This window comes from Berghia stephanieae, chromosome 1 (assembly GCF_034508935.2).
Source record: "Berghia stephanieae isolate SIO BIC M18660-M18661 chromosome 1, UCSD_Bste_1.3, whole genome shotgun sequence".
NCBI classification, from domain to species: Eukaryota; Metazoa; Mollusca; class Gastropoda; order Nudibranchia; family Aeolidiidae; genus Berghia; species Berghia stephanieae.
Window position 1 is genome coordinate 122,884,559 of NC_088360.1, and position 14,792 is coordinate 122,899,350.

Genomic DNA, 14,792 nt, shown 5'->3' on the forward strand with positions numbered 1-14,792 from the left:
AATTGCAAGCTAAATTTATATTCACAACCAGATCTTGAATAACTGTGAGACATCTCTCCCAACAGAAATTCTTGGAAGCAATGATTAGGAAAACAAAATCTCTGAGACCTGTAGGCAACACACACATATGGCAGTAATTAAGTCAGTAATTTATATTTGTGACATATTACATATTTTAAATTTGAATATAAATGGATGTCCAATAAAAAAACAAACAACGGAAGCAAAATGAAAAGTAAGAAATTTATTATATTTTTCTTCTTATTTTCCAATAGGCACATTCATTCATGTTTGGTTTCATTTTTTTTTTGTACCAGGCATTCATGAGAACCAGCAGCTCTTTACTGTCCCCAAGGAAAGCAAAAGCATGGCGTGAACTTTCCAGAGCGGAATGTCGTAAGTCTGCAACCTCCGTGATGCTTGCAGTGGAGGGCACTGGATATCAAACGGCAGCCATGATGGATGTGGGCTCATCTGATGTCACCATTGATGAAAATATTGGTAATTAATGCCCTTTTGGGGAGGGGGAAGACGGTGGCCTGATGTATTGGGGATGAGTTGGGGGTTACATATCATCATGCCAATGTTTTTGAATAATTGAAATTTTAAAATCTTTATATGTAAATTTAGGTGCATGATAGAGACATTGGTCCCCATTAATCATAGTTACCTCCTCTTAATTATTTTTTAAGAAGGAAGTCCATTTTTCAAGGACCTGCTTTCGTTATTACTGTAATAAAATATGGGTATTTGTTTTGTAGATTTTTTGCTTAATAATTTGAAAGATTGTTGCTAGGGCAAAAATTATTCAATGTTTATTTTAAAATCATTATTAGCTTTATGGATAACTATTTAAATTTGTATAAGTTACATGTGTAAATGAACGTTTGAACTTTTACTTGAACCATTAAGGGGCAGCGTGGCTGAGATGCATGGTCTTTGCTTGGTACCCTATGATTATTCGCCCCACCCTACTTTGTGGCTTCGAGCAAGTTATCTCACCCTAGCTCACTTTGTGTGCTGTGCTGCAGCTGATGTCTGGGTTATTCCAGTCTTCCCTCAGAGTAGACCCTACAGACAAATTTCCCCTTTGGGAGGAATAAAGAGAATTTTATTATTTATTTATTTATTTCAGTGATGGAAGTTAATGTTATTGGTCAAAATCAACTTCAACAAGATGTCCGATTCCCATCCCATTCTGATCTTCACAACAGTCCCTGGAAAGATGTGAAAGACAGCATCATTATTCCCAGCAAAGACCTTATGATGGCTGGTAAAGCAGGTTGGTGGAATTAAGATTTCTGTTTGTTACTCTTTCCTTTGTTATTTTCAGCTATTTTGGTTGTTATGAACCTCTTTTGCTCAGTTTGTCTAACCTTTAAGAAAAAGTTAGGATTTCTGTTCAAATTTCCACGTATTCACCGTGCTAGCGAACTTCAACATGCTTCATTTTCCATTTCATTTTATAAAAGATACCAGTAGGGCATCCTTAGTGTGCTAGCATTTTGAACATCGTAACTGGTTCTGACCAGATACTCATCCACACTTGGGTTGAGTGGAGTAATTTTTGTAAAGAATCTTACCCACAGATACAGTCTCAGGGTCAGAGCTATGCTATCTCTGTCACCCATCCAGCCTTTGCCATGCTCAATGTCATCTGATCTTTTTTTACAAGACTACCTTACCACTGAGCCATTGATAGCATCTATCTGTGTTTGTTTGAGTATCTTGTAATGTCCTTAATGATTACAAAAAGAAACAAAAAAAACAGAAATGCCATTGTGGCGATGACGCATGTTAGTCACATTTACATCATGACTTCTCAACCAGTTGGAATGTCCTGAAATTTAAATAATATCAACTTTTAAATTGCATTGCCTTTATCAAATAATAGTTATGCCTCGTTATAATAGCCACTTGATTTATTTGATTTTTTTCCCTTTCTAGCTGCATATATTTCTTTTTCTAATTTTCAACCAGAGACATAATAAGTTAACCATCTTTTTTTCAGGCCGTGTCAACATTGTTTTCGCCATCTACAAAAATATGGCCGATTTGACCCAGCCAGAGGAAAGTAGCAGTGACTCCACCTCTCCTCCTCTCAACAGTGACGATAATACCATTATAGATGACAATGACAAGGAAAATGTTGATGGTGGAGATGACAACAGTGGACCCAAGATAGTGGTCAATACCAACATTATATCAGCCTCCCTTAACTCCCCTGAATCGCACTGGGACTTAATGGAACCGATCAGGTTTACTCTCCATCACTTGCAGGTGAGATGGTCATTGCTTTCAGGTGATTGGCTAGTTATGATTTTCCATTCAGGCCCATAACTTATGTCCAAATTCCCCATGTCAATTTGGTAGATATTAGATATTTAAATGAGCATTATACTTATGTCCAAATTCCCCATGTCAATTTGGTAGATATTAGATATTTAAATGAGCATTATACTTATGTCCAAATTCCCCATGTCAATTTGGTAGATATTAGATATTTAAATGAGCATTATACTTATGTCCAAATTCCCCATGTCAATTTGGTAGATATTAGATATTTAAATGAGCATTCAATTTTTATTTTTTTTGTCCCATGCTGCGCATATGCTTTTTGTATCATTTTTATATAACATTATATATTCCAAACCTGAGAAACCAAAAAAAATGTTTTTTTAATACACTTCAAGAGAAGAATTTGCTAATGCAAGCTCGTTTTATAGTATCTTGTGGTTTGTTTGTTTTTCTAAGTATTACTTTAATTGAGAGGATATTAGCACTATTAGCAATCAAAGCCCTTTTGTCTCTGTCAATTAACAGGAAACCGAGGGTGGTTATCCACAGTGCTCTTTTTGGGACATGGATAAGAGGTAAAAAAAAATTTATGGTCTTTATGTTCACATTTATAACTTATCCACATCAGTCATCAATAATGTTTTGTACATCTTCTTTTTTTTTAGCATTTTGAATTAGAAGACAAACATCGTCTGTTGTAAACATTATGGTTTTTGGCTCTAGCTTTTTATTTATAAAGTCAGAGTGCATTCCTCAACAAGACTGTTTTGGTATGGACAGTTTATTCCGGTGTTTCACAATGTTCAACCCCCACCATTACTTGGAAAGAAAGTAATCAAATTTAGTAAGGACACCTTTATCGTGTGTAATCATGAACACAATTTAGTTTGACTTTAAGATTAAGTCCCCTTTTTCATAATTATATACCTGTTTAATGAGATACTTATCCACATCCACACTTATCCTAACAATAATTGCCTATTTGGACAATAAAGATTATTATTATTATTATTATTATTATTATTATTATTATTATTATTATTATTATTATTATTATTATTATTATTATTATTATTATTATTATTATTATTACAGAAAAAAGACCTTTATTACAATCTCATTATCAGCGATTGAAGTTAAAATTAGATGTCTATAAGTGTCAAACAATACTGTTTTTATCCACAATTATTGGACATATCTTAACAGCTTCCCGCCTCTTCCTGCATTTCAAATGGACGTCAACAAGGAGAAATAGACACCACAGAGATTCAGTTTTTAATTTATTTCCTTACTTTTCTTTTATCATTACAACTAGCTCCTGTTTCAAGAAAATCCATGCTTTTATTTACAGTTTGTCTTTTCCTTTCTTTGTACCACCAACAGTACTTGGTCTCAAAAAGGATGTCGCCTCAGAGACAGCAACAGCACCCACACCTCATGTGAATGTGATCACCTTACCAACTTTGCGGTGCTCATGGATGTATCTGGAGGAAATGTGAGTAATAATTACACGAGCTGTTTATATACCATTCTCATGAAATATACAAGTACTTATGCAACCTCTGAGAATGACTACTGGACACGAATTCAGGAAATGACATGACGTCATTGTATGACCTTTACAGAGCATATTCAATTTACAAGAAATGTGCTTTATACCCTAATTATTAGTTTATAAGGCACATTTCTTGTAAATTAAATATGCTCTGTAAAGGTCATACAATGACGTCACGTAATTTCTTGAATTTGTGTCCAGAGAGCATAAGTACCCCTTATATATTTCATGTGGATTTTATTTCAGTGCGTGGTAAAAACATAAAATTTTCATGTTTTCCTTATGTTCTTCAAAAATGTTAATTATCACCCCTTTTTTGTTCTGCCTCCCCCCCCCCCCCCCCCCCCCCCCCCCCAATTAAAAATAATTATTTAAGATGAATCTATTTTAAAAGAGTTGATTACTTAATTATGATGCTCAGTTGCTCCTCTATCAGACATATCTTTTTTATCCACCATTTGTTTTTAATACAAAATAAATTATGATATTTTTTTTCTTTCAAAATACTCTGAAAAATTAATTAATGCTTGATACATCAATACATATGCACTCCCATATATGCACATACATTATAGTCGGAAAATCTGTGCATGATTTATCACATATTATCTTGGCACTTCAACAAGTTCACAATACTAAGAACTGACAAATGCAAATTTATATGACACTATCATAATTCTGCTATCCTGATAAATAAAGTCATGTAGAAATAAAAATGCATTTTCACAGTAGTTACCTCTACAATTGAAAAGAACACTTATCAGTATCTAAACTTTCTCTCCAGCTTTCGGAGGATCACGAACTAGCCCTACGAATCATCACCTATGTGGGTTGTATTGTGTCCATTGTCTGCCTCCTGCTGAGTTGGATCACATTCATGGTTTTCAAGTATGTCTATCATATGCACACCATATGTAATATTTCCACAATTGTGCCTTATCTAATAGGATTTACGATTCTTATTTATTATTTCCTAGCAGGTCTTATGGGGGGAAAAAATTATTTTCAAGTAGTGAAAATTACATGTAAAGTATTGTTTTTAATTGGCACTTTTTCAAAACTCATCACTGCCTGCAGCTAGGAATTCATTCATGTCTGAGTCAATGTGTGTATTACTTCGAGTGTGTCAGTCTGTTTCTAGTATCCAGTTAGTAATTTGTTTCCATAAATCTATGTCCAGTGCAAGCGTTTTTAGCTTTTGAATGTCATCAACTCATGTGTGTTAAGGTACTGAGGCAATTTTGGATGTTTCCTTGTGTTGTTGAAATCAGTTCTTCGGGTGTTGTTTCTAAATATAGTTAATATTTTTTGAGATCTTGATTCAGTGTTGTTGGAAGTAAAGTTGGTGTAGACCCTTGTATTTGGCTCCTTGTTTGAAGTAATCATCCATCAAGATGTGTGCTGGAATACTTTCATCTTGTTGGAGCACATGTCCAAACAGTTTCTATCTTTGTTTTATATTCGCGTACTGACTGACTGGTTGTACTCTTCATCTGTCATATACATCCTCATTACTGATTTAACTCGTCTCAATTGTTTGCGATGAAGGGAGTCCAGGGTGTCCAAATTCTTCCTTTTTTTGTAAGACCCCAGGTACTACAGTTGTACATAAGGATTGGAAGCACTAGCCTAATATAATGCCTAATAAATCCCATAATTTTTTTCGTTTTCATACTCGAAATCATAATTTTCGGCTTGGTTATTATTATTTTCACAGCAATCAGTGGACGTTTAAGAGAATATTTCATTTTGTTAAAACAAAAATGTAGTTTTTTATCCCTTTTTAGCTGACAAATAAACTAGTCCCTAGTGTTTTGATGCGGGCATTCATATAACTATATCGTTTTGATGTTTAATGTAAATTATTTAAATCTCTTAGTTTTATTCCTCTTCGTCATATTTCAATGTTCTGATTGTTCTGTTTGTCTGTGGTTTGTTTTTTATTCAGAAACCTTCAGTGTGACAGGAATACCATCCACAAGAATTTGGTCCTCTGTCTTATGATTGCAGAAGTCATCTTTTTGGCTGGAATTGCACAGACACAGATAAAGGTATGAACTTTTGTGAATTTATATGACGAAAATAGTTTTACAATAGTTTAGAAATTTAAGTTAAAAGCTAAACAGCTTTTCCGTGGGGTCAAAGAAAACAGTCAAATGTAGAAAATCAGTACAAGCATCAGCAGACTTTTGATCCTCATGGTATTTATTACCTTTCTCCGGATTTATATCTTCTTTGTATGCCTGATTCCAAAATTCTATCCTTTATTTGATATATTTTCAACAACAACCAAGATAACACAAACAAATATCCTTGCAGCATTGTTGTACTTGAAAATTAAAAGACTGATATCAGTAATCCCTTCCCCGTTTTCTTTTGTCCCATTGTCTCAGATGTTGAAATATACATTTTTTACAGCTATCTTAAATCTTATTGGCCCAACAAAATCCAAACTAAATAGTAAAATCCAAAATAGCAATGCTTGATTACTGTATTTTGATCTCTTCTCTCCCAATTCCCATGTTAAAGGAAAACGTGAAATTTGAGCTATCAAAATATTTGTTTATTTTCAAGGACGTACAAGTTGCTATTTTTAAAACATCTTACTTTTTTTCTATTCGACAGCTCTTGTGTTCCATTATAGCTGGGTTGCTGCACTACTTCTTCTTGGCTGCCTTTGCCTGGATGTGCCTAGAAGGTGTACAACTCTATGTCATGCTAGTTGAAGTCTTTGAGCTAGAGAGATCAAGAGTCAGATGGTACTATCTTTTTGGATATGGTGAGTAATTTTTTATCTCTTTCATTACCATCCATTTATTTCTCCTAGTTTTAACATTTTATATATATATATATAATTACACAGGTTGTTTATTAAAGAATAGTTGAAAATCAGAAAAAACATTCTCTTACTTATCGTTAAAGTTTGCCAGTCATGAGTTAATTTAATTATTCATACATAAGGTATTGATGGCATGATGTGAAGGGAAAAAAACTTGCTCTGGGAGTGTCTATACTGCTTTACTAATTTGACATGATTTTCATTTTATCTCAGGTGTTCCATTAGTGATTGTTGCAACTTCAGCTGGAATCAAACACGAAGGATATGGCACCGTAAAACAGTAAGTTCGTTGCTTTGGAGTATCAAAGTGAAAAATTAGGGAGCAGGCACTGGTGTCGGGTTATGAGCTGAACATGTGTGTATAGAACAGCTCTTGACAAAGCAGAAAGAAAAATTAAAGAAAATGTCATCACGAAAAGACAATTTGTTGAGGCAGTCTGATTTTTTGTTATCTTATTCTTTCTGCTCTATTTTGGTATGTTTCGTTACATTTTCAATCTTTTATTTTGCTTCGGAGAAATTCCCTCCTTTGAAATTTTATGAGAATTGAGGCCAGTGTAATTTCATTATTGTAGTCAGTGTAATTTCAGTGTTTTGTTTCAACATAACAATAAAAGTAGTACCTATATATTTGACCATGATTTATGTATTTCCAAGTAATTCTATGTGGTGTTATTAAAAGCCGAAAACATAATTTTAATCTTAAATCGAATATTTGAGTATGACTTTCTCATCGTTCAGGCATTTGAATATGTATTATTGAATTCATATCACTGTTTCGAAATACTGATTCTCATTATAGCAATTTTGATGGGTTTTTAAGCTGCTAAATGAAATAAATCATATAATTATTTTCAGTTGTTGGTTGAGTTATGAGGACTACTTCATTTGGAGTTTCATCGGACCTGCCTTGGCTGTTATTTTGGTAAAAGTTTTGTATTTTTCTTTGTTAGCTTTACAATTTTAACAGTGCATTAAAATCAATGCTTAATATTTTGCTTATTTATATCAACACTGAAAATGCTGCAAGTTTTTATTAGTTTATGTTGAGGTTGTAATATAATGATTTGTCCTTTATCTGAAAAAGCTTGGAATTTTAATTTAGTTTTTAATATCTTCCTTAGTCTATGATTCTTAGTTTTGAATTTATGCTGTGCATTGTTATAATAGATAAATTTCTTATTAATTACCTTTTACAATTTGTAACATACTTCCTGTTTATGTTAGATTTTGTGCTATTTTAGATTTTGTTGTTAGCTGCTACCATTTGTGGTATTTAAGGATAGTTCCAGTGAGATTTAATCAAATGTTTATTTCCTCTTATCAGATTAACATCGGAATGCTTAGTATTGCTATATGCACCATGTGTCGCCATTCAAATGTTTCGGCGACAATGAAGGAAAGATCAAAGGTTACCAAATTCAAGTAAGTTATAGACAATTTCCTTTTGAATTATATACTTTTTCCCCTATACATCTATTTATCTTGCTGATTAACACACCTGATATAATTACAAGTATTTATTTCATCTAACTAATAGAGTTTTTTCCACACTTATTAATCAGATCAATAATAGATGGTCATAGGTACAAATCATCTGTTTAGATATACCAATTTAAAAAGAACACTTGACTCCCGACTCAAAAACAAAATTTGTAATGTTATATATATATATAATATATATATATAATATACCTTATATATATATATATATATATTATATATATATATATATATATATATATATATATATATATAATATATATATAATCTTCTGTTTCTAAACTTGTAAAGTTCAGATTTTATGAAGATTCCCTGGAGTAGATGGTTTGTGCCAAAGACTGTAATGCTACATATATAATATTTTCTTAAAACTAGAAATTCGTTTAATCCAACAAAGCTCCTCTATTTTTTGACTTTATAAATCGTTTTGAGTCTCAACTCAAATTTGACTAATATTTGAAAAGTAGCATCCTCACTACATGTAAATAAATTTTTTCAAAGATATTCCTTATTTCAGGATTTAAATAATTCCTGTAGACCAATTTTAGAACATATTATCTATTTTCTACAGCGTATCTGAAAGTTATAGCAGTATGGAGACTTTCGCTCCAGTAAAGCTGCGATTTCCAGAGCTACCGTAAGACATAGCATCATAGCATGGATGCTTTGAATTCTTTTTTTTGTGCTTGCATTAGATTTTATTCTCACAGACTCAGTCATATGAGTAATATGTCATGTTATCACTCTTTCATTTATTTTTGATGTTTATTTTCAATGAACAATTTTCAAATTTTGCTTTATAAACTCATTTGGTTTTCTTTTTTTCTTTTTATTATACGCATAAACTTTTTCTTATTTAATTTTTGTTTTATTTCCCTTTTTTGGCTTTTCTTGTTTTTTTTGGAGGGATTTTTCAATCCACTATATTTTCAATCTTTAATTTCAATCGTTTTTAATTCCATTTGTTTACCACTTTTTGTAACTGGACTTTTCAATCTTTTGTTGTCATTTTTTCAATTTCTGTCTTTATTATAAGCTACCTTTATTTTATATATGTAGTAGTATTTTGATTAAAATTAGGCTTTGAAACGCATTTTTTTTAAATTTCAGGTTTATGATTTTTATATTTGATAATAATTACCTTCTGCGTTTTCTATTGTAGGAGGGATGAAACAAATAAAATATTTAATTACCTTAACTCTAGTCGAAAATAATGTGTAACATAGATATTTTTTGGAGTTGAAAATAATGTATATATCAATAAATTTTTGTAGTTAAAATTAACTTGAATATTATCACATGTAAGGGTATCTTTCAATTATGTTTTTATCATATTTTTGCAAAACTTTTTTTAATGAATAGATTTTGATCTGTCAGTTAACATTTCACACAATGAATGGATAAAATCAGGAGAATTATTTACATGTGATATGAATTGAAGGGTATCTAAGACACTTCTGTGTGGAAAACCAATTTGACATTCATGAGATTAAGCCATTTACCCACCATGTGCTTACAATTTTAAAGGAATTGTCACAGCTTCCCCTTTAGATTTCCATTTATATATGAGGCTTGGAGTCAAATGCAATAAAATAATCCAAGTATGCAATATTTGGAAAGTTCTTTTCGTCAACTGATTGAGTAATATACTTCCTACAACTGTATGTTACAGTATATTTTATTCCTAAACCCATTCTGTTAACCACTCTCACAATATGTTCAGATTAAAATTCAAGATATCATCTTCTATCGTCAATTCAGACAATCAGCACAATACACATGCCAAGCTTAATTTTCACTGTGGTAGATGCATTTGTTAGACAACAGTTTTTTTATTTTTTAGATATATCCCTCTGAAAGTGATCTGTTAGATATTATTGAAAGTGGACAGTTCATGTTGTGGGCACTTCAGCACCTTCAGAAGAACAATATAGTTTAAAACAGTTTAGCTTCAAATAATTGTTTCCTGACTTCACTCACAATTCTCATGTCATCTTGAAAACAATCGTTGACTGCGTAAATAACATTTTGTAAACAGAGCAGTATTGCTTAAACAGTTTATGGCACCATTATAGTTGCAGTCCTGCTGTCATTAAAATAGCCCTCTTTCAGCCTCATTTGAACATTGCGATCCAATTGAAGTAAATATAAATCTTGAAATATGACGTATCTTGCCTTCTTGAATGACTTAAAGGCAAATATATGGCCCATCCTCCAGCATGCACAGACCCTTTAAATTCCCACTAAAATTGTCCTCATCACCTACCTACAAATTTTATGCCTTCAAAGGCAGTTTCTATGCTATCAAATCGGCTGGAGTGTTCCCAACGCCATTGTAGCTTCAAAGCATTTTTATAATTATAATTATAATAGAACTACAATTCAAATAGTTCTAATCTATAAACCTTTGGTAAGACTGCATCTATAAATCTATAAAAGCAACCAATTTTTTTTAAACATTTTTATTTTTGTGAACACAGCAGTGTGCATTATTGTTTTATTGCTGGACCTTTCAAAGACTCATCTTTGCTTACATCACTTTCTTTTTGCATTTGTATGAAATCAACGACTCAGACTGACAATACATGCTCATGGGAGTTAATCATTTTGCTTTTTTTGTTTGTGATTTTAAATGAAATCAATGTTGTTTTCAGTAGAGAATTTACAATAGTTTATATTATTTTATTCTTTTTCTAAACTGTTTGTGAGATTCGAAAGACGTCTGTAATTTTGTTCGTGTTCTTGTATTTTTTCCTGTTTAAAAAATCTGGGATTTTGTTTTTGTAATCTCTATTCTGATATTATTTCTTGAGTGACGATTTTTTTTACATATGAAGTTTTTCCTTTTTGTTTTCTATTTTTCCAGTACAGTGTTGTAATAGTATTATCATCATAATCATCATAATTATTTTCAATTAGAGTTTTGCAATTTGAACATGTTTATCTGCCATTGGTAAAATTGATTGAAATACTTCATTTTTTATTTAAAATATGTTTTCATTTCTCATGACAGAGGTAAACAATTACCTACGTTATATAAATTTTTACAAGCTTTTATTTTTATATCAAAGGACATAATTTCCATATGGCATCACATATATATCACTTAATAAATTATGATGAATGTGTGACATTTTAATAATGCTTTCACATTCATAGAATTTTTTTCAAAATTTTAAGTTATATCATACATTTTACAATTATGGATAATGTTGTGAATGTTACATTTCCAAAATGAAGACCAATTTTCGTTTTTGGCAGAATTAAAGAATATATTGTTAGAAATGCACCTGAGTTTTATTATCTTTTGGCATTCATGGTTTAATGAAATAGATTAATTTACTTGTTTTGTTTTCATATATCTTTATTATAACCAGAGCGTGGGTGAAAGGTGCAGTGGTACTGGTAATACTGCTTGGTCTCACATGGATCCTTGGCGTGTTCTACCTGAACCAGGAGACTCTTGTAATGGCCTATGCTTTCACCATCCTCAACTCATTGCAGGGACTCTTCATCTTTGTGTTTCACTGTCTCATGCACGAAAAGGTAAAGTAAATATAGATGTTGCGCATGGTAAAAGAAGTGATTTAAAAAAAAATGAAAATCACTATTCTTTTTGTTGTTGACAGAGACAAGCGTTTAGCCTTATAGAATCACTGTCATAATTATTCTCAATTATTAAATGGTCTAGATACTAAATTAATGATGCATGAAATGCAAACATCATGATTAGAAAAATATTTTGCATAGAGAAATAAGGGCTTTATATATTTTGATTTAAATGTGTTGTCAAATGAATTATCCACTTTGAATAGAGTTTTGCTGTACAATGTCAGAATTGGCCACCTTAATGCAATTTGCTGTAACATTTTTAAAAGAAAGGTAGTGTATGAATTATCCCATCGCAGGGGTACTATGAAGTTATTAACGTCACCAGCCTTTAATTAATTTCAATTTACAATAATATAGAATTTTGGAAAATAGTATTGATTCAGTTGTTTACCCTATTAAACTATTGTACAGGTTTGGGCTAAACTGACCTTTATTTTGTTCTCCAGGTACAGAAGGAATACCGTAAAGTTGCTCGTCACACATCTTGGCTTCCCAATTGCATCCGTGTCAACTACGGTGGCTATGCTGGTGTATCTAGCACTCCCAATGCGTCTACCTCTGGGGTAAGTTTTCCACTTGGATCAAATTTTGTTGAGTACAAGATTTAATGCTGCAATTAAACTTGTTACGGTGTTCATCTGTACAAACTGACCACTTGATTGGTTGGGGCTGTTTAAAGACATTCCGAATTTAATATAGATATTGAAATATTACATTTAAAAAGAAGAAAAAAACATATGTTAATTAGAATATATAAATGAACATTTGAAAAGTAAAATATTAACCAAAATTTATAGGTAATTAGCAACGACTGGGAAAAGAAAAGATTGTTTTTTTAAATGTTTAACCAAAGTAGAGTGTCCCAATGAGAGGATTTAAATGAGACCATTTGCTACAAGTGTAGCACTTTGAAATCATTGGCATTAGTTTTTTTGGGTTTTTTTTTCTTTGTTTTGCTTTGTTTTTTGTTTTTTTGCTTTTTTTTTAATAATACATTTTTGCTTTGGCACAAAATCATCGTCTCTGAGCATTTGTTTGATAGAATATTGAATAAACTAATGGGTGAAATAAGCTTACTTTTTTTATTTACTCGACGGCCATTTCCAGTCTTTTAAACAGACAAGAGCAAATGTCCCAGTATATATATATATATATATATATATATATATTGGACAGCAGTTCCTGAAGTTAATTGATACACACTTTCCAAAAAACCACAAGCTACATAAAATTATCAACAGGAATACCATAAAAATAAGCTACTCGTGTATGCGCAACATAGAACAAATAATTTCAAGCCACAACAAAAAAATATTAATAAACCACCGACAAGAGCAAAACCCACCCACCAGAAAATGCAACTGCAGAAATAAGAAACATTGCCCTCTAAACAAACAATGTTTAGAATCAAGTTTAATTTACCAAGCCACAGTCACCGAAACTAAAACAAACAAGCAAGAAAAATATGTAGGACTAACGGAAAATAATTTCAAAACAAGATACAACCTCCACACCTCAACATTTAGAAACACTAACAAAAAAACATCCACAAAACTCAGCGAACATATTTGGAAATTAAAAGACAACAAACTAGACCACAACATTTCATGGAAAATTTTATCTAAAGCAACAGGATACACACCAACATCAAAACAATGCAGCTTATGCCTGGAAGAGAAATATAGTATAATCAAACACCCTCATAAAGCCACACTCAACACGAAAAATGAGATGTACAATACGTGTCCACATCACCGGAAGTTCTTATTAATCAACTACAAACCGGAACCACTTCAACAAACAACAACAGTCAACAAACAAAAAACTCATGTAACACACAGTCCTGACGATGGCTGATTAGGCCTGAAACATCGATGTAGACTGACTGTGGTAAATATTAAAATAATATATATATATTTATTTTTTTATTTTTTTTTTAAATATAAACTAGAGTAATCTTTGGAGTTGCACACATTTTGTATAAAATCACTTTTATGTCCACAGTATTTTTCTAAACTCTTTGGATCCAGAAAACGTAGACAATCACCCAGTTCCACACATAGCTCCATGAAGCCTTTCTTGAACAAAGGTAACACTTTTACTGTCTCAGTTTTGAACTGTTCTCAATCTAATCAATCGAAGCATTCAAGAAAAAAAAATGATAACAAATAATGATGAATGCTGGAATACTCTATTTTTTTAAAATTGATATTATGTTTCTATTTGTTTGTTTGTTTGTTTTTTGTTGTTGTTTTTTTTGTTTTTGTTTTTTGTTTGGGGGGGGGGTTGTTTTGTTTTTGTTGTTGTTCTTTTTAATTCTTTATATTATTATTATTAATTATTATTATTATTGTTATTATTATTATTATTATTATTATTATTATTATTATTATTATTATATTATTATTATTATTATTATTATTATTATTATTATTATTATTATCATTATTATCATAAATGATTTTTTTTATTTCAGACCAACACCGTCGTAGCAGTGCCACAGACAACTCATCCAGCCGTGACTCCAACACTGTCCCCTCTTCTCTAAATGGCTATATCTACACCCCCCACTATAACCATCAGCACCATCCTTTCATTCCTTGTAACAATAACGGCAGTATGCACAAGCCTTCGTTGAATGGGCAGTACATGCTAGAACCTTGTTACGAGACCATCGGGGAAGGGATGGCTGGAGAACTCTCAGAGTTTATTGATTGTTCAGTGGTTGATTCGGAAATGGTATCTGAATACTGTAAAAATAACATGCAGGTGAGTTGTCTTTGACTTGACTTATAGCTCTAGGTTCATGGTGGAACATAAGGATGCAATTGTACTCTTCCCGAGTACTCAGTTTTTCTCATTAATTGCTTTATTTAGTGTTTTGCTATTTAATTTCTGTTTGGTCTTTTACTCCATTTTCAATGTTAGAAGGGGTGGGGGGGGGGGGGGTGAAGAAATGCTCTTAAGGAGTTTTAAGTTTAAGGC

General features: G+C 31.8%; 1 protein-coding gene across 21 annotated transcripts in view; it reads left to right on the forward strand.

Annotated features, from left to right (window-relative positions):
* The window catches only part of LOC144962955 (adhesion G protein-coupled receptor L1-like), a 260,806-nt gene that overhangs the window by 236,252 nt on the left and 9,762 nt on the right, over positions 1–14,792 (forward strand). For 16 of the 21 annotated variants that reach the window (XM_078896408.1, XM_078896420.1, XM_078896413.1 and 13 more), the window contains 16 exons: positions 318–501; positions 1,136–1,282; positions 2,012–2,280; positions 2,824–2,873; positions 3,682–3,793; positions 4,638–4,741; positions 5,802–5,904; positions 6,479–6,632; positions 6,906–6,972; positions 7,551–7,617; positions 8,020–8,117; positions 8,767–8,832; positions 11,573–11,741; positions 12,254–12,370; positions 13,812–13,896; positions 14,284–14,576. In XM_078896408.1, the coding sequence (XP_078752534.1) occupies positions 318–501; positions 1,136–1,282; positions 2,012–2,280; positions 2,824–2,873; positions 3,682–3,793; positions 4,638–4,741; positions 5,802–5,904; positions 6,479–6,632; positions 6,906–6,972; positions 7,551–7,617; positions 8,020–8,117; positions 8,767–8,832; positions 11,573–11,741; positions 12,254–12,370; positions 13,812–13,896; positions 14,284–14,576 (2,085 nt within the window). The remainder of the gene's footprint in view (positions 1–317; positions 502–1,135; positions 1,283–2,011; positions 2,281–2,823; positions 2,874–3,681; positions 3,794–4,637; positions 4,742–5,801; positions 5,905–6,478; positions 6,633–6,905; positions 6,973–7,550; positions 7,618–8,019; positions 8,118–8,766; positions 8,833–11,572; positions 11,742–12,253; positions 12,371–13,811; positions 13,897–14,283; positions 14,577–14,792) is intronic. The other 5 variants (XM_078896416.1, XM_078896427.1, XM_078896417.1 and 2 more) reach the window with 1 other exon arrangement.